This window comes from Paroedura picta, chromosome 4 (genome assembly GCF_049243985.1).
Source record: "Paroedura picta isolate Pp20150507F chromosome 4, Ppicta_v3.0, whole genome shotgun sequence".
Lineage (NCBI taxonomy): Eukaryota > Metazoa > Chordata > Lepidosauria > Squamata > Gekkonidae > Paroedura > Paroedura picta.
This window is the reverse complement of record NC_135372.1, coordinates 107,378,196-107,399,086: the sequence shown is the minus strand read 5'-3', so window position 1 is coordinate 107,399,086 and position 20,891 is coordinate 107,378,196. Positions and strand designations below refer to the sequence as shown.

General features: G+C 41.7%; 1 protein-coding gene across 1 annotated transcript in view; it reads right to left on the bottom strand.

Moving 5' to 3' along the window:
• Positions 1-13,778: 13,778 nt before the first annotated feature.
• Positions 13,779-20,891, bottom strand: part of WNT2B (Wnt family member 2B) — a 49,904-nt gene continuing 42,791 nt past the window's right edge. Inside the window, exons 4-5 of the mRNA XM_077334912.1 lie at positions 19,727-19,991; positions 13,779-19,115 (exon numbers count right to left, since the gene is read on the bottom strand). Of these exons, the coding sequence (XP_077191027.1) occupies positions 18,886-19,115; positions 19,727-19,991 (495 nt within the window). The 3' untranslated portion in view covers positions 13,779-18,885. The remainder of the gene's footprint in view (positions 19,116-19,726; positions 19,992-20,891) is intronic.

Genomic DNA, 20,891 nt, shown 5'->3' with positions numbered 1-20,891 from the left:
CTAGCTACTAAATGAGTGTGGCAAATAAAACATGTTTCTTGTTCATAGGTTCCTGACTCCTCTTCCCTAGACAGCCAGCTGGGTGACTTTGGGCCAGTCACAGTTCTCTCAGCGCTCTCTCAGCTCCATCTCTACCTCACAGGGTGTCTGTTGTGAGGAGAGGAAGGGCAGGCAATTGTAAGCTGCTTTGCGATTTCTTTGGTACAAAAACCCCCAGCTCTTCTCGTCGTCGTCCTCCTCTTCCCTGCCACCCCTGATTCTGGCACTTGTCAATACTGGCTAGGCATGCAAATGTCAGTAGGCTTTGCTGATGCAGCATTTCCATCATGGATAGGCAGTGGGAGGAGGTTGTGAAAATGTATGCAAGCAGGCCTCATTCATTGTGAGTGCCACAAACGGCCTATGCACTGGATGCAGGAGTACTGGCTGATTTGAGCCTCTTGCCAATCACTGCCGTAAAGGTCAGTGCATCATCAGCATCTTTTTACCTGGGTCAATTCCCATGCTTTCCCATTCAGTCTTGCTGCAGGCTCTCCCCAGTTATACAACCCACTGGGTGGCTGTCACATTCCCCTGCCTTGAATCATCAGCCAAGATTCTAAGGCAACAATCCCCCCCCCTGCCCCCGGCTGCTGCTGGCTGGCTGGCTGGCTGGCTGGGTCAGCTTGGCCTGTCTCCTGTGCAGTAATAATGCACTTGAAGGCTGTGTCTAAAACTCCTCTCCCACACAGGTCATGGCAGGTTAGACAAATATTAGTTCAAACGTGCCCATAAATTGTCCCTAGAGGGCCATACCAGTAACCATCTCTTTTCTTCACACAAAACCAGCCCTCAAGAGGAAAACTAGTGGCTATTTGCATGTGTGAAATGGAACTCTTTTATATACGCAATATTGAGATAGCTTTAAAAATTAAGGCATCAACTGCCGGTAATTTTCTCTTGCTTTCTAGGCAGACACTGTAGGCTTCCTCAGAGTAGAAGTGAGTACAGAATTCTAATAATTCTTCCTATTTGTAGAACATTTTCAGTGTTTACTGTAATTTTTAGAACTTTCCTCTAAGGTAGGCCACTGTTATCCCATATATATCATATGAGCAACTGGCTGTGGTTATTGAAGGCCACCCAACATGTCTGACAGGTAACGTTTGAACACAACAAGATCACAGCTAATTATCTGGCTACCGTGTCCAGCTCTCAGACCCACCGGCCATTCTGCAGCTTAGCACAGGAGAGTGGGGAGTGAGTGAGGCCCATTCTGTTGATCTAGCCATTCACATGAAGCTGTGTTCCAGTGAGTCAGACCACTGGTGTAACAAGGTCAGTATTTAATTTCTAATGGGGAGCAGCTCTCTTCCTACCTGATGCTTACGGATTGAATTCTGGAGTTTCTGTTCACATAGCAGATATTTGCCCAGTGAGAAACAGCACCTCCCTCAGCTGTCACCTCGCCTGTCTGTCTTGGACTCCTTGACATTTCCACTATTTAGGAAAGACATATTTCCCAATATGTTTATGTGAGTTTCTCACACCTGTCATTCCATGTTATTGTTTCTGGGAAGAAGGGAACTTTTGTGACTCTTCACTTTAACTTGTTAATAAAAGGTTTATTAAACTGTTCAGCATAAAGGTTTAGAAATCCCTTCATGGATCTTTTACAGACTATTACTTCACACTGTATGATTGTGTCACTTAAAACCAAATATGAGCGTTCAGCTTCAACTGTCAGTTCTGGCAGAGACCTGGGCTCTCCCCAAGCCCATTAGTAGCCCATATTGCCTGTTGGTCCTGAGGCAGATGCAGTTCCCCTGTCTTTCTGAGACACTCTACTTTGTTTGGCCCAGAGGATCTCTCTCTTCCACCAAAGCTCCACCTCAGACTTCTCTCCAATACTATGTCTCTCTCTCATTGACTTCTTGAACTCCCAGTCTCTGACTAACTGTCCTTTTACAAAGATTTATTCAAGATGTGAGCTTTTGAGTGCATGCACTCTTCCTCTGACTCCAGTTTTGTTGTGCTACTTCAGACTAAAATGGCTAACCACTTGAATCTGCCCTATTACAGATTCTCTTCTTAGAACCCTCCAAGATTATTTCCCCTTCTCCATTAGGAGTACCCCATCCCACTAGGAATTCCTAAGTCCTATAGAGCTCCCTTTGGGCTCCTAGCTATGTGGGTCCATCACATGTGTCCCTTTTCTGGAAACAAAGGGAAGCCTTCTCTGTCAGCCCACCTGCTGGAATGGCTCCCATTTCCTCCATCAGCAGCCAACCATTCTGCAGAAGAGAGAGTGAAATGCAGAGAGGTGTTCCATTGCCCTGCTTTCGCTAACTTGTCTGCAAAATGTTTGGCTTAGCCAGAAGTTATCTTTTTTGGGGAAACAAGTAAGGGATATCAATACAAGTGTTTCAAAGCACAGGTGTCCATTTTGCAAGTTAACATGTATATTTTCTTACCAGCTTCCTAGGTATATGGCTGTCCAGTCTTTCAGCAGTTTAGCAGGAAGAGAAGGAAGTCCTTTTCATCAGCCTCTCGCCTTACCTGGCCTTTGTCATTCTTTCTAGAAGCAGCTGAAAAAACATCTGGTCTGGCTAGACATGCAAGCCAAAGGTCTCCATTCCCTTGGCTTGTAGCCTTGCTTAAGACAATCCAGTGAACTCAAGACCAGCTATGGTTGCAAGCTTCCAGGTGGGGCCTGGAGATTTTCCAGAATTACAACTGATCTCCAAAGAAGACAAAGCTCAATTACTCTGAAGAAAACGGCTGCTTTGGTGGGTGGATTTTAGCATTATATCCTGATGTGGTCTGCCCCCTCCTCAGGCTCCATCCCCAAATCTCCAGGAACCTCCCAAAGTTGGCAGTCCTAGATCATCTCAGGATGTGGTTTACTGTATTCTTTTTTCTGTTTATCTCAGGCAAGGTTTATATAAATGGATTTTGGTAAACTGTTTTGGGTCCCTCTTCAGATGAATGCCTAAATAGTGTTTTGGGGCAGGTATCCACTGTAAGAAATATTTTATTGCTCCTGGGTTCTAAATGTAGAAATTTTGCTTGCTAAGTTCCAAGAGTCAGATTGCTATTAATGGCACATGAGATGGGAAACCAACCTTAAATTCTGGCTTTCATGTCTTCCTTTGACTGTTAGCACAAAAACACAAGAATGAGGAGAAATGGGAGACAATGTTAGAAGATGGGTCTAAAATATTATCCTAGTTGCCTATTTACTAGTAATGTTCAGAGTTAAAATATAGACGATTATAAAATAGATGGTTTGGAATTCAAACAGAATGAATGAATAAACGTACTAAGCTTTTAAAAATATTTTCCTTCTCAACCATAACAGGAACAAGAAACATCTGCCAAACCTTTTTTCCACTCTGGAAATCTTTGTTAGAAGGCATTAATGCTTGTTCATATCCATTTGTCAAAACTGATTGTTACATTGTCTTGATTAGTGTCAAAACCAAATATTTGGACTGATTATTAGTCTGACCAATAGTTCTGGCTCTAGTCACCTGGCTTTTTCCCCTGCAGCTGGTTCATAGAACTGAAGTAGCACAGTGTAGTGGGGTTAGGGTTTCAGGCCAGTATCTGGAAGATCCAGGTTCGAATCCCCACTCTGTCATGAAAACGTGTTCAGTTACCTCTAGTCAGGCACAGTTTCTGTCTAACCTGCTGCACATTGTAGTTGCAAGGGCAAATAAATGTATTTTATTCATTCATTTCAAATGTTTTTATGTTGCTTCTTTAGAGACCTGTACTCAGCCCTGAGGATTTTGATGGCATAAAAATAATGAATAAATGGTTGGGTTAGATCCATAGCAGGGAAGTGTGATTTTGGAAGAATCCCATTGTTTGGATCCAATGCCAGATCAGACAATACCTGCTGCTGCAAACATTTAGCTTTTGTCCAATGGGTATATTTCCAAAGATCTCAGTAGAGCTACAGTTGGAATGAGGAGCATATAACCGTCCTTTTTTTTTTCTTGAGATGTGTTCCTGATCCAACAAGAAATAGCTGTGTTCCTAAGCAGCTTTCTGTATGCATTGCTGAAGTAGGCATGCAAACTGATCCATATCTCACCAGAGCCAGCTTGGTGTAGTGATTAGGAGCACAGACTTCTAATCTGGTGAGCCAGGTTAGATTCCCCACTCTACCACATGCAGCCAGCTGGGGGACCTTGGGCTGTTCTGACTGAGCAGAAATATCAGGGCTCTCTCAGCCTCACCCACCTCACAGGGTGTCTGTTGTGGGGAGAGGAAAGGGAAGGCGAATGTAAGCCACTTTGAGACTCCTTCAGGTAGAGAAAAGTGGCACATAAGAACCAACTCTTATTTTTTCTACCGTGATATTCATCCGAGATCTTTTGCTTTATCCTCTTCTGATAAAAGAAAGAGCCACAGCTTTGATTGGGGTTGCCAGCACTTTAATGGAGTCCCCTGTGTTTGCAAGAATCAAAAGTGGACTTTTCCCCCTACATTCATATGGAATGTTTATTTTGTACCTTTAACACCATTATTTAAGGCACAGAGCCCACATATATAGATACCGCCCCCCCAAATGACATATTGTATTAGAACTTGCCCTGTCCCTTTGCTCATCTCCTAGGCTAACCTTGCTTGCAAGTATCCATTTCTGATGGGGCTGGTGTAATTCACTCCAACTGTTTCGATCCCAGTTTACAGCCATCCATCCTTAAACCAATTAACTATCCTGCTGGCCTTTTATTACAGACGTAGTGGATTTAAAGATTATTTGAACATGATCTTCTGTGCCAGTTCTTCTAGACACTTAATACACCTCACTTAGGAAGCACTCTTGAGTGGAATAGAGAATCCTGACAAAGCTCATCCCACTTTTAAAAGCTCTAGTAGATAGAAAACATCTGCTTTTAAAAGAGAAAATCTGCACGTTCAATGGAAGGGTAAGTAAAGCCGATATGTAATAAAGCACAAAGGGAGATCTGAGTGTTATTAGACTGCCCAGGGAAGAGAGAGTACTTTGGGGGAATTCAAGGGGGCTGGCTGATTGGTCTCTTCTGCATTGTCTTTGCAATAGATTAAACAAATCTCTTATTCTTTATAGAATAAGAATGTGCAAAGCAACCATACAGTGTCACAGTACTGGCCAGCAGAGTCTTCTGTTGTCTATTGTGAGGGATGCAAACTCCCCAGCTGGGGATCCTTTTAACTGGTGACTTCCAGGCTTTGATCAGGGGAACTTCTGCATTTCTCTCAGGCTTGACTTATATTCCATCCCCTTCTTGGCATGCACCAACATTTTTGTTGTTCTTGTATGAATATTCTTCTATGGCAGTGGGGAAGTGCTCCACAGAAATTTCAGATGGGGGGGGGGTAGGAAATTAAAATATAATTAAATTTAGTTAGGACTCATGTGACTGTCAACCATATACTATCCAGCTGTTCCAGTTGTCTTAGGGATGTTAGCAGGGAAAAGATTGCATTGTCAAGGTATCAGTGCTTGAATGCTGGGGAAAGCACTTCTTCCTCTTCCTCTTCCTTTTTTATTATTTTTTTTTGCAGCAATAGGATTACTTTTTAAATGGGACATCTGGATCCCCTGCAACAAATGAATAACTCCTGCATATATGTGTCACCAAAAACACTTGTCTGGCAAGTTCTCATGACACTTTTTATATTCATTCCATGCTAACAAAGCTTATTATGAAAAAAAATACTTTGCAGCTGTCCCTTGTAGAAAAGGAAATGCAGGATCATAAGTCATATTTGTCTTCCAGTTTTCAGAACTTTCCTCTAAGAATACAAGAAGAATCCTGCTGGATTGGATCATTACTCCATTTAGCCTAGCATTCTGACTCACACAGACTGTTTACGCACTGGGAACTTCACTGCCCCAGCTCTCATGCAGGAGTACAAATCAGGAACGGATGAGGTGCACCAGGCCAAATGCTCCCCTGTGTGGATGCAGGAAGAGGTGGGGCAACTTGCCACGACTGAAACTCCAGCCTGCAGCCCGGCATGAAACCTCCAGTGTGTAAACGATCACAGTGGCCAACCAGTTCCTTTGGAGGGTCAATAACAGGGCTTAGAGGCCAAGTCCTTTCCCCAATGTTGCCTCCTGACTCGGAATGTGTCAGTTCCTCTCAGTCACCATGGCTAGTAGGATACAGCATTTTAATTATGCTCTGTGCAAAGTAGTATTTCCTTTTGTCTGTACTGAACTTACAACCCACCAGTTTTATTGAATACTCCTGAATTCTAGCATTTGGGGAGAGGGAGAAAAATTATCTTGGTCAACTGTATCCACCCCATGCATAATTGAATAAAATGTATCATGTCACACCTTAGTAACCTCTTTTCTGAACTCAAAAGTCCCCAGCTCATTCAGCACTTGTTGGACAATATACTTTAGAAGTGCATTTGCATAGGAAAATCCAGCTGCAAAAGCACATGTGCAGTGCGTGGTCCAGACTCTTCAGCCTTTCCTCATAGAGAAGATGGTCCAACCCCATAATCATCTTGGTTGCCCTCTTCTGTATTTTTCCAGCTCTTCAATGTCCTTTTGGAGATATGATGACTAGAACTATACACAGTATTCCAAATGAGGTTGCACCATAGATCTATGCAGGCAATATCAGCTATTTTATTCACAATCCCTTTCCTAATAATCCCAAATATAGAGTGCCTTTTTCACCACTGCATTGCACTGGGTAGACACTTTCATTGAGCTATCCACTATAACCCCAAGATCGTTTCTTCTCTCAGTCTCAACAAGTTCAGTCCCCATTAGCCTATAAATTAAGAACATGGAACTTAATTTATCACATTGTTGCCCTCTCACCTAGTTTGTGGAGATCTCCTTGGATTTCTTCACAGTCAGCCTTGGTTTTTACCATCCTGATTAATTTTGTGCCATCCTCAAACTTGGCCACCACGCTACTTACCCCTAGTTCCAGATTGTTTATGAATAATTTAATAGTACTGGCTCCAATACCAATCACTGTGGAATTCCAAGGGATTTCCACACCTGTTAAAAATAGTGAAATGCTTACCTTTTGTTGTCATTATATTCCGGCCACTCCATATGACGTTGCCAACATGCAGCATCTGGGCAGTAAACGGCCACCTACATCCTCCATTTTAAAGCGCTAGTTGGTGAATCCCAAAAAGTGGATTCACCAATCTATGTAGCACTACTTAATGGAGAGCAACCAGCAGGCAACCAGCGGAAGGACGTTATAGAGGTTAAAATGCATGAAAGGTGCCTGCCTCATCCTGCCCTCGCTCCTGCCCCCTCTCCCAGGAACAACAATGTCTTTATAAAAATATCTGAAATCCTGGAGCAACTAATAGGTGGACAAGCATATAGGCGATGCCAGAAATATTTTTTTTCCCAAACGTTATAGCACAAAGCATGTCTTTCTATAGCTTCCCCCACTCCAAATCAGGAATGAGATTAATTTTTAAATTAACAAGACTCGTCATTCAAGAAAGGGTAGCGATCAAAAAGCACTTTGATTAGATGCATAGGCACAGCAACTTCTTCTTCTTCTTCTCCTTCTCCTCCTCCTCCTCCTCCTCAGTTTCCACACAATGTGCCCTCACACATTGTTCCCAAGTTCTATTATATTGCTGTCAATATTACTCAAAAAGTGCTGCAAACCATTCTGCATGTTCAGCTTTGATTAAAATGCTTTTCTTAAATGGATTAAATGGATTCTCTCTCATGATTCCTAAAACGGGCTGCCCTTGAAGGAGCGACCTGACTACCCTCTCCCCTTCCTCGTAAGCTGTCAGCTCTACAGGATGGTGCCTTGGGCCGTTCTTCTTTGCTACTTTAATGAACAAACAGAGCCAGAAAAAGCCAAAGAAATATTCCAGGACGGTTGTGGGCAAGGCAAATTAAAGCTGTGTGCCCCTCCTCTGAATTCTGTCATTCATCAGGTAGGCCTGGAAGCCCCAGTGTATTCTTGCCAGAGGGGAGCTTCCAGCCATCTTGCATCAGAGACAAGTGTTTATCAGCTGTCATTGCCCCTTAGCACTTTGAGCACTGAGGTCCTTTCCAGCTCACTGAGCGAGCGTTACCCTGAGGGGGAGAGACTTAAGTCTTAAATTGATGGCAGGTGGGGCAATAATGAAGATAAATGAAAGGAGCTCTTCCCAGTAGATTAGATCTCAGTGTTGATGAACATGTCTGTTAGGGCAGACTTGAAAGGCTGTGGGATGAGTTTGGCTTCTCTGCTCCCCTTTCACCCACAGAAATTTCAGTAATGCCATTTGGAGAGGGGAACAGCAAAGCTTTTGCGCCAAGTGGCTAGGGCTGTAAAAGCAGGAGAAGTGTGGGAAGCTGCAGCTGAGCAAAATGAAATGTGAACTTGACCCAGGGCTTGAAGATTGCAGATTGCTACAAAACCTCAACAGCAGATAGATGGGAGAGGATTTTTGAATGTTTGTTTCAGAGTTTTCTCAGTGCCGGAAGGATCATCTCCCTAGTGCTTACAACAGCCTTGTAAGGTAGATCAGTGTTATCCATGGTACAGATGAGGACTAAGACTGAAGAAGTGGCTTGCCTTAGATCACTTAGTAGGTACACAGCAGACCCATGAAACCAGGGACTACAATTCAGAACCAACCTTGTATGGTTGGTGGTAGAAAGTGCCGTCAAGTTGCAGCCCTGTAGAACTTTAAAGACAAGGGACACACTTGGTTTGCTCTTACCTGCCTCTCTGTAAAGGTTTCCTACTCCAGTACTAACCAGGGCCAACCCTTCTTAGCTGCAAAGAACTGACAAAATCAGGCTGGGCCATCCAAGTCTCCTTTGTTAATCTACAGCTACCAAAATAGTGGTAGATGGCAGTAGGTATACCAGATGCTCTATATTATAAGTCCCAGCCCTTTTGACCAGAATATTTAAATCCCAAGCTCTGCTTGCCTACTTAAATCTGTAGAAGAGAGACCAAGTATTGCATGGCAATTAAGCTTGACTTTTAAAGAAGCCCAGATATCTGTGTTTGAAATGGCAGCTCCAGAAATTAACTGAGACCCCTAAGGGTACTTTCCTGGGAGTAGGCTCCACTGGGTAGACTTGAGTAGAATTCTGAGTAGGCTTGGTTGAGAATGCCCTCTGGAAGTCATTTAGAGAAAACTTGTTTAAGACGATATACATGTGGCATCTAACGCCTTATGAAATACAAAAAATGTTTGAACTGAAATCAGAGCAAAGTAGATGCTGGTTTTGCAGAGAAGAAAAGGCAGATTTTTGTCACATGTGATTGTATTAGACTAATATGTATTGGAGGAAAGTGAAATAATTTTATTAAACTATCTTCCTCAACTGAAAGGAGAATGTCTATCTCTGATCCTCCATATGCTAACAGCAGGAAGGATGAATTTGGAAGGATAAGAAACCACCCAATTTGAATACTTGGACCAAATGAATTAAGGAAATTTATACACTGCTTAAATTGAAATTGTATCAGAAGAACAAAAATGTAGAGATTTGAGAATATCTGGGAGCCCACTATATTAAGAATAGAGAATGCATTAAATACATTAGATTCTGAGGACAGGAATGTATCTAACTAGGGTTGGGATTGTTGCTAAATATGCTTTTAAATTATCATTTTATTTGTGTAAATTTTGTAAACTTGCATGGATTACCTATTTGTTATTTTGATGTAGATGCAATGTTGTCTTTAATAAATAAATATATTTTAAAAAAGAATGCCCTCCGGAAGATGACATTAGCCTGACCTTGTTCCTTCACACATGCAGCATTAGTCCAAATTGGATGGTAAGATCTCCAAATGTGCATGAGTCACGTTGAGTCTCAGTCAAAAAGATAAAGTAAACAAATGATAGATAATTTGTTTACCTGTCTATTCACACTCTTTTCACACCTTTTCGATCCTACATGGTGGAATGAGCTCCTGGACAAACTGAGGGCCCTGATGGAGCTATTAGAGTTCTGTAGGGCCTGCAAGATGGAACTCTTCCAGTAGACGCTCAGTCGAGTCTAGGTTTGCTAGATCTCTGGGTCCACGCTCATTTCCCATCCATCCATCCATCCATCCATCCATCCATCAATTTCATTTATATTACACCCCCCCCCCCCAGGGTTAGGGCAGTTCACATGAAACATAAGAACAGGAACAATACAGAGAAAGCTGGTAACCATAAATAACCATAGAACAATAATAAACAGTGTGAACAGTAAATTCATAGCTTCAACGAACAGATGGCCCCATGATTTGTTGGTTTAGGATGTTACTTTTATGAGAGGGAGGCTTGGGAGCCCTGTGGAAGATGTTGGTTCCAGTCAACCTCAACCAAATGCCTGGCAGAAAACTCCTTTTTGCAGGCCCTGCAGAACTGTTTTAGTTGCGTTCCACCCCTCTCCCTCCCAACTTCTCCTTTCCTTTTCCTTCTTCTCCCCTTCCATTTTCCCTTTCCATATGACATTTCTGTCCCAGATATTCCATCCTCCTTATTGTTTTAATTGCAGCACGGAGTCTGGTGCCTGCTTGCAAAGAACTGATCATGGGCTGTTTGTCCACCATGGGCTGTTTGTTTCTTATTTTGGTTATGGTTTTATAATTTGGGTTTTTTTAATGGGCTATATGGGATTTTATCATTTTTTTTGTAATGACTATATTATTATGATGTAAGTTGCCACGAGCTGGTACAACTAAGAAGTCGAATTATAAACAAACAAAGTTTGCCTTTCTCACTGGGACTCTGGGGGCAAGGAACCTGATCTCCCTCTATAAAGCTCACCTAACAGTTTACCTTCACTGTTTAGAATAACACTCTTGATGATTCTGAACTGTAATATTTAGAAAGACAAAAAAAGAAAGATATAGAGGAGATAATATAGAAAATACTAGTCTGCTTTTGAAGACATAAGAGAAAAAACAGGATGCAAAATGCAGGCAGTAGTCTCTTGGACTAACAGGAAGTCATCAGCAGAATACAATGAAGGAAGGAATATCCCCTATTAAGATACAGACAAACTTCATTCATAAGAGCCAAGCTGAAAGTTCAGTTTCTGGAGGACGAAATAGAAGGCAAGAATACTAAGGTATGAGCAGAAACAACTATGTACAGTGAGAGAATAAAGACCTAACTAACTGCCTGCAGTCATCTTTCTGTTTAACTGCTGTTCTGGAGGCAATCTGGAAGGAAGTGTGCTCAAAGAAGCAAGATGCACTGATGTGTCACAAAAAAGGAAATTGGAAAAGGTATCTTTAATTTCTGTTGCAGAACTGTCAAATAAAATATTTGTGCAAACATCATGATATAATCTTAAACAATCAAGAAATCCTGTTCCTGTCAGGTTTCACTCTGATATGTTTAGAGAGTGATTTGGTTTATAACAAAGACTTATTAAAGATCTCCAGTAAAAATAAAGTGTTCCTTTTAAAATTGTGGTTAAACATAGGGGATGGTGAAAGGCCATAGAAAATACAGAAGAACTAGAAATATAGATTTTAGAAATACAGATTTTATATAGAAATATATATTTGATAAATATAGGAAAATCATTCAAAAATCTAGATGAAGCATGGGGCACATTGAAAGCTTCTGATTTAATAACAGAGAAATAGACAACTCAACAGACATTCAACTGGTAACCAGTTTTGACCCAGATAGAAGATGCCACTCCTCAAAGGAAAGGAAATAATCAGTTTCTTTCAGTTATAGAATAACATGTAGAAAGTAGGGCAGAAAAATGACATATAAACTTGTAAGCTTTCACAACACAGAAAGGCTAAGTAGCAGTATTAAAAGGAAGAAAATAACCAGTTATTTTAGGAAAGATTTATTTCCTGTGTTTTAAAAAAGTCTAAAGAAATAGGTAGCTCATTTCCCAAGATTTAAAAAAAAATCTGGCATGAAGGACAGAGAGATGCCAGTTAAATGATTAACAAAATATATAAACAGTTAATTTAGGCAGCACCACTGGACCAATCAAGGCAGGGATTGATGAGGTGAAAGTCGTGGGCACACTTGATAGTAGTGACCATGTGCTTTTGGAATTTACAATCTTGGGGAAGAAGAAAACTACGTAGTCAGACTTCAGGATAGCAAATTTTAACAAACTTAATGCTGGGTAGAATCTAGTGGCCTAAAAAACTTTAGGAGATGAGAGTTCAAGAGGGATGGGATTTTCTTAGAAGTGAAATAATGAATGCACAATCACAGACAATTCCCTTGAGAAAGAAAAATGGGAGGAGTGTAAAGAAGCCGGGGTGGCTCCATAATCAGCTTTCAAAATATTTGAGTAATAAAAGAGAATCATTTAGGCCATCGAAAGAGAGCCTTATAACCAAGGATGAATATAAATAAATAACCAATACCTGTAGGGAGAGCATTAGAAAAGCCAAAGTTCAGCATGAACTTAGGCTAACAAGAAATGCTGAACACAACAAAAAAGGGTGGTTTAGTTATGTTCCAAGTAAGACACATAGTAAGACCATTGCATGGACAAGAAAGTGAAATTGTGACAGGTGATAAAGAGAGGGCTGAACTGCTCAATTCGTACTTCTCAGTCTTCTCTTGTGAGGGAAATCATGCTGATTGTGGCAAAATCATATCACATGATGAGGGATGAGAGTTGCAGCCTAGGATCACTGTAGGGATGATCCTAAATACCTAGTTCCTGTAAATGAAACTAAGTCCTCTGGACAAGATGAATTATAGCCAGGAACTTCCGGATATAATTTCTGAACCTGTCCATTATTTTTGATAATTCTTGGAGGACAGGTGAAGCACCAGTAGATTGGAGGTGGGCACCTCTCAGAAATGCTGACAGTCACCCCACAGAAGTGTGAATTTACTAGCTAGAAGTCCAGACAAAACAAAGAAATATCAAGCTGGCTGCAATGGCAAAAGTTTATTCAATTTTAAACATGCCAGAACTTGATTCGGCATACCTCGTTTGTGAATTTAGGCAGATTGTCAGTGGTGGGCAGAAGGGATCGTGTCCATGCTTGGCTCTTGTGGCCCTTTCTCACCTCCTAACCACAAAGTGGCAATCAACATTTCCCATGCCCAGGGAAATGTCGATCACCACTTTAGGGTTAGGGGCTAATTTCCTCCATGTCAGACTGGCTATGGATTCTGTTTTTTTGGGGGGGGGCATAATCTGGGCATGGAATTGGGGTCACTGTGAGTGGGCAAGTAGTTGTGAATTTCTTGCATTCTAAAGGGAGCTGGACTAGATTACTCTGGTGCTCCTTTCCAATTCTGTTTTTATGATTTCTATATGAAATGTGAAAATATATAAAGATTAAAAAAAGATGATTTAGCCAGAGGCTTAATGTTTAGAAATGGGCAGCTAAAGCTTTTAGTGGAATGGAGGTAAATAACATCCAGTAATTAATATCAATTAAACCAAAGGACAGGACATTTTTTCTCTAGGCAGCTGGGGCAATCCTAGGTCAATATTGGGTACAATATCGAGCATTGGGTACAATCAAGTTTAAGAAGCTTCATTTTATGATGTCCACATGCTTTAAGAAACACTGGGCTCTAAAAGAAATGAAGCAATTGACACCCTTCACATTACCTTTAGACCTTCTGATATTTTTGCATAACAATATGAAAACCTCATCATTTCTCAATGTCTCATTTGTGTCCACTGCTAACATCAAAATAATAATGATGATGATTTTTGTGTGCATTGAGCATAAAAGAAAGAGCAGACTCCAAAAGTTTGGTATTATACCCCTACTCAAATTTTATAGAATTTATTAAGTGAAGAGAGAAAACACAGACAAATATTGTAAATATGTGGTGCCCATTTATTTTTGGAAGTTTAAATTTAACATAGACATAAATATTTGTCACTGCTTTTTCAGTTATAGAGTGCCAGTTCAAATTTAGTTTTTTTTTTATTTGTGGCTTCAGTGTATGAAAATGGTCTGTAGAAAATGTGTGCCTTCCCCTTTACTTTAAATAAAGAGTTGAAAGACAATGAGCTGAGCATCAAGAAGCCTGTGGTTCAAATCCAACCTCTAACCTCTGTTTGTAGGCAAATAACTCTCTCTCAGACTCAATCCCTTATTGGCAATCTGGGGATAATAACACTGACCTATCATGGGGGGACTACTGAGATAATATATGTGAAATGCTTTTAATACTCTAAAGTGCTAAACATTCTGTACATTATTCTGTGTAAGTAGGTCAAGGAGAAGACAGAGACAGCAACGGAAGGAAGAGAAGGATTTCTCCGGTTATAGTGGAATGCAGAAGAATGCAGAGATGACAACAGTAAAAACAAAGATGATACTGCCTTCTTCTCCATCACAGCTGAAGCAAATGGGGGTAATGTATTTGAATTTGCAAATGCAAAACCGGACACCCCAGTGGTTCTCCCCCACACACACACCCTGCATTCTTCTCGGCTCAGCTCCCTGCTGCTCCTATTGCTTGATGCTGAATAGCTCTCTCATCAAAACTTGTACAGGCCAGTAGCTAACTGTGCCAATACAAAATTGCAAAGAATGTGAGAGGTGACCTTCTTGTGCAGGTGGGAAAGTTTCAAAGTTGAGCTGCTTGTTGCCATGGAAGCAGAGAACCAGGTTCCCAGGTCTGTGTTTTCTTCCTAACCAGACAAAGTGAAAGCCATGTGTCGTTTGTTCTCAGTATTTCTTAGACATAGCCCATCCTCACGGACACAAAAAATTCAGACACACAATAGGCTTGGCGGCCTTTCAGTAAAACATTTGATAAGGGAAGACCTTAATGATGATCCAGTTTTACTTAGCCATTTAAAAAAAAGGGTTTTGAGAGGTGTGAGGGCAATTTATGAAGACTGCTTTATGTACCTGGACTTTCAGACTGGCAATTTAATGACTACCAGCTGGCAAGAGCTTATCAGAAATGTCTTTTATTTTCTAGATGTCCGAGCCCTGGGAAACTGGGTTTTGAGCAGCTGTAAGACTTTTTAATGGTGTTCTGTTTTATATTTCAATACCTTCACCTATTTTTGTGTAATCTTCTAGGAGGTAGGAAAGCCCTTTTAAATTTGGATGGTGCAATGGCTCAGCAAAAAATTGAGAGTTTGCCACAGAACAGAAATGACAAACTGCAGCATTGGCTTGATTCAAGGGTGAGAGATTCCCTTAATCTTCTTAGACTATAAATTGGGTTGGATTTATGCAATGGGATTGGACCCAAAGGGTGTCTTTTTTGCAAATGCCAAGGGTCCTTCCGCTGATGGAAGGTGTTACCTTTTGGATCCAACCCAGCATTGTTCTACATCCAATGCTAAGTGGCCATGACTTCTGTGTTGTCTGGATCCTGCCGGGCTTCTGTCTGCTTCATAAGGCCATGCCCTCTGACTATTTCTGTATTCGGAGAGCTAAGAATCTTTCAGAGGATAAAGGGCAATTTGTTTCAGTGGATAAAATGTTGGGCTTGAAAATGGGTGGTGTCAATTTAAGTCTCTGTCATAAAGCTTTCAGTCTAATCCTCTTGAGAATTATCAGGCACTTGCTGCCTATAAAAATGTGAAGCAATCATTAATGGTAAATGAAAGAAAAGTTATACAGGCAGGAATCCTATGAGTGCTTACTGGCAAATGGATCCCACTGAATTCATTGAGAATTACTTCTGACTCCAAAGGTATAGGATGAGGCTGTTAATGTGTCATTGTTGGATCTGGCAGCTCAGAGATGTGTTACACAGCTGCTTACTAGCAGTCAACTTGGAGGCTACATGCAAATCATAGCTGCTAAGGAGTGTGCAGCTGCATCATTAACAAATGTATAGATGTTAAACAAAACTGGTGCAACCCTATGTTGTGAGCATGATATAGACTGATCTGTTGGCTTCTCTGAGTTTACTGCGGTTCTATCAACCCTATGAACCCTAAGCCAATTCAACTCTCATTGCTTTGTCCTAAGGACCTGGAAAAAAAATCAGAGACCGCATAGTCATCATTAAGCTAGGATGCTGTGGCTGATGCTTGGGTTAGTTTGTATTGAGGGACATCTTCTAGTCAGTATTTGAAAAGTGATTGCCACTTTTGCATATGAAAGACGCACACTGTTGTGCATTAACCAACATGATTGTTGAAAGAATTGGAAGGAGACCTTCAGAAAATCTATGTTCTGAAGGATCTACAGGGCTCTGCTCAGTAAATGTCTGATGACAGAAGCAGGCAGAGCCATATCTTGTTAATTTTGTGCCCAGAATAATATAAAGAATATAAATTGCACCCTCTACAATGAAAATATAGTTATTTCGCTAAAGAGGCAAATGCATAAATAACAATATTAATAACAACACAACGTTTATTTAGGCATGATATACTTTTTTTGTGCCCTTCAATTTTGTGTGCCTGAGGCAAATGCCTTGCCCTTGTTAACAGCTCTGAAAGCAGGGACTGTGCTAGACTGCAAGTGTGCAGGCATTAGGGCCATAGCCTTGGGGGGGGGGGGCGACAAAGACAATGGCCCTGCCCCATCAAACAGCTTTGAAAGAGGTCACCTCATATGTTGTACCAAGGGCAGAATGATCTGCCTGGCACTGCTGAAGGCAATGGCAGCAGCCAAACAACAGACAGGTGAGCCAAAGGGCTTGTCCAAACAATTGAGCCAGCCACTTGCATGCCTCAGGACCAGCCTGCCCTGGGTGCTGCATGCCAGACAGCAAGCTCTCCCAGATAGAAACACCCGCTCACTGCTCTTCGCCTCCAGCAGCCACTACATAAAGATGTCACAGCCAGTGACAAAGTAGTTTACTGCAAACTCCTGCCATTTTCTTAGCTCATCCTGGGAATGGCATTCTGTCCGGCTGAAGTTCAAATGCACAATTCCAGCAAGGACTGAGGGCCCTTCCCTCCTGTCTTTGGGGAAGGAGTTCTGCACACAGCCTAGCCGGGTTGTGGAATGCAGCCTGATTATTGGTGACAGTGGTTGATTTCAGCTCATTTTCTATTTATATCCTAATTGGCTTGTAATTTTTTAAAAAAACGAAGAGTTGCCCGTCTTAGAGAGAAGCAATCCTGTGCAGTCATACTATAATGCAGGTAAAGAGAGGCTGGGTTGCCAAAGATGCATACTTGAAGTTCTACTTGGAAGTAAATCCCATTTTATTCAGTGGAGCTTAATCTCAGGAAATGGTTCTTAGATTACAGCCTCAGTAAGACTGACCTAGCCCCAAGGTTAAGCACACCACCTCTCTGTTGATTTTAATCGGCAGGTGACTCCTTCCCTGCATGCAAATAGATCCTTATCCTGCTTCTGTGTAACAGCAACTTGAGGTTTAGACATTTATGGGCAATACAGTTTTAAGTTTCTTCCTTTGCCATCTGAAGCATCACCTGCTGATTTCTTCAGATCAAGGTGCTGTTAAAGGCAGAACAGAAAACTGGACTCTCTTTTTCCCGATCTTTTGGCAACCCTGCTTCAGAACTGTAGGTTAAAAATTGGAAAGCTAAAGAGTCTTTTAGAAAGTTCAAGAAAAGACATTTTGGTTTCCATAAAAATGCAAGAGGGGATTTCCCTCGATTCTCCCCCCTCTTCTGTATTTAATCTATGAAACATGAATAACTCTGGATCTTGCGACGCTATTCTCCTATAAAAATGCATTCCCAATGCACACACTCTCTTGTAACTGCTGTAACTCCATGACCCCCTTAACAAAATGACCACCACATTTCTGGCTGTGGGCATGGTGAGTATGAGCCCAGCACAATTCTTCATTAAGGTGAACATAAGCTGATGAAGATGGCCTCTGTGCTCCAGCCTACTCTTTGTGTGGAGGATCAGGAATTTTGATTTGCCTGTTTTCTTCAAAGGAATCTGTGAAGAGAGGATGGTTGAATAGATACATGGACATGGCTGGAGGAGTGTTCAGTTTCTGTAGAAGGCCAAAGTATCATTGTCTACATATCTGGCATAGAAAGACATGAAATATTGATGGAAACATGAGAGAAGCTGGGATTGTGAGGTGTGTATGTATGATAACAAAATGACATCTGTCTTGTGCTTTTGGGCCATTTAGGATGTCAAGCTCTCTTCAACCTTTCTTCTGACTGAACTAAAATATACCAATAAAGCCAGTCAGGACCTGTTTTTCACCTAACCAGTCCCGGATGTAGGAAGTCACAAAGTAGAGAACATATTTTGTCTGATATAGGTTTATATAGGTTTGATTTGAAGTATTTAAAGCAGTGTACAAAATGTACAATTGAATTTGTACAAAACAGTCCCCATTATCAGTTTCCTTTGAGAACCTACCAGTATGTCCAGACACACACGTGCACTTTCTCTCCCTCTCTCTTTTTCTTTTCGCAAATCACTTGTAATTCCATTTCCAGGGGAGGAAGAAAATTAACAGTCCCTTTACACAACATTGCTTTGTGTTCAGCTGCTGTCCATAGTGCAGGCATGTGTGGCCTTTGTTTGAGAGAAGACCTTAGCAGAGCATCAAAGTTTCCTTAGCTATCTTCCTTTGGGGAAAAGAATGCTTTCTTCTTATAAATCGATATAGACTTTTCTCTGTATTTTAATACTCTTATAATTTACTGGCTTTAGGTCGAGGCCAGGTTTTCCAGCTAACCGTTGCCTGACTCTTGGTCCCCAGAGCCTCTTATGCAATTGCATTTGCCCTCCTTTTTAAATACAGAATATCATCAGATGTTAGGAAACTTCACAGTTCAAAGTAATTTTCAAATTTCTTTTTTTTTTTTAAAGTAGGGGTATGAGTTTTGCTGGTGAGCAGAAGAGCTCATTGTTTCCCCTCTGTGGGAAATGTAGTCTTCTCCTTTTAGTGCTTTGCAGAATTAATTAAATAAAAGCCATGCAGTTGAACTACAACTCCCAGAATGCCCAGGGCTGTGGGTGGCACTAAGCCAGTTTTTCTTTTCCCTCTCTGGCTCCATTCCATACCGTCTCAAGTTTGGTCTACCCACTCTGCCCGTTTCGGTGCTTTGCATGTGTGAATATCCACGGTATCCTCGCATTCCTTGCAGCGGACGGCACAGCACCAGTGGAATTTGCACTCACATTTGGTAACTCGCGTCACTCGGGTGGTGTCGTAACCTCGGCCACAGCACATGACCTCACACCCATCAGTCCCACGTGATGCCTTGTTGCACACTCTCCCTGCTGTCCCTAATGAACCTGTCAAAGAAGAAGGAAAGTTGTTTCATTTTGCACTGGACAGTCTGCTATACCATCCGCTAAGAACAGGGAAATGTTACATATGCAAGTAGCATCAAGCTGAACAATGGCGTCTCTTCCACAGTGAGCAAAGTCTGGCCTATCAATGAGTACTTAGCCTCAAGGGAGACTACTATAGGTATCTGTAAATTGTAAGTGACCATTGCTTCTGAGAAATGTTGTAGGCATCGCTTTAAGGAACTACAAATTGTTCTGGTTCTGAAGCAATAGGAGGTGAAAAGTACTGAAGAAAGGCATTGGAGAAAGATGCTAGAGTAAAATGAACTCATGAGGAAAGGTGAAAAATGGATTAGGAGATTAGAAGCCCTCTCCTCTGACACTCCCCCCCCACACACACACACTTTTTCAAATATTGCCTTAATATTTTCTACGTTACCCTCAAAATCCTGAAGACCGGAAACCTGATGTTGCATCTACCCACCCTGAGATTCTCAGCTGTATATCAGATGCGGTGTTTCACATGGACTTTGACACACTCACAGTTGTAGGAAGTGAAGAATTCTTCACCCAGTGTAATACTATAAGCAGACAAGTTTCTGAAGGTTCTTTACCTGCCGACTTGTCCATTAGACAGTAATCAGGAGAGTTCTCAAAATATACAAGGTCAGTTTTCGTGGGTTTCCGGAAATTCTTATTGGCCACAGTAAATCCAGTGCCATCCTGATTCATGGTGACTTGGATGGCCCCATTGTATTTTTTCCTTAGGTAATCTCCTGTTCGCCGAAAGTCTGACATTGCCAACCAACATGTCCTTAGAGTGCAGGAGCCGCTGACACCATGACATTTGCATTCTAGTTTCAGGAAACGTTTCACAGCCTGAAAAAGAAGAGCCAATGTCAGACTTAAGAATGGCCTGGCACAGCCTCTGCAAGGGTGTAAACCACTTCAAGGGAGCTTCTGTGTTAGTTACAGCCGCCAATGTCCTTTTGCTGTTATGCCTTTGCTAAATGTTTGACTACCTCTCTCTGTATGAACCTGCTCTCCAGCTTTGGTCAGTCCAGCATTTTCTCCTAGAAGTCCCCTCCTGTGTGAGTTCCAGCTTTTTCTGTGGTAGACCTTATCCTTTGAGAACATTTGCCAGAGGAGATGTGCATGGCACCCTCTCTGGCAAGATATAGGAAATAGTGGAAAACCATCTTCTTCCATCAGGTCATTGGAAACTCTTGTCATGGGCTTATGGAATATGATCAGTCCCTCATTTTCCTGGGGGGGGGGCAGGAGTGGTTTAAGGATTAGCAAGGCCCATAGCATCAGAACCACTTTCAGGCTCTAGCAGAATACAATTGTGATGGGAGCAACCAGACTGGGGGCAGAGGGGCCCCTCACAGTGCAAAGAGGTGAAAATGGGGGAGAAGCCAAGGCTATGGTTGAAAGAAGGCACAATGCATGGCCACTAGAAGTATGGGGACTGTAGCATGTGCTACTAATGCTACATGGATAAACTGGCCTGGGGGGACATGATGGTATATAGTCTGAATAGTTCATGAAATATTTGCAAGTTGTTTTGTGCTCTTGAAGAGGGATATGAGTGTTTGAAGAAATCGTACACTAGGAAAGGCCTTCATCTTCTCTAGCATGCTCAACCAGAGCTATGGAAGAATCGCTACAATGGAAAGCCTCCCAAGGCAGTCTTTAATGATTACAAAGGGGTAGCCATGTTTGTCTACTGTTGCAACATATAAGAAAAACTCCATGTATTAAATGTTTTAAGGGGTT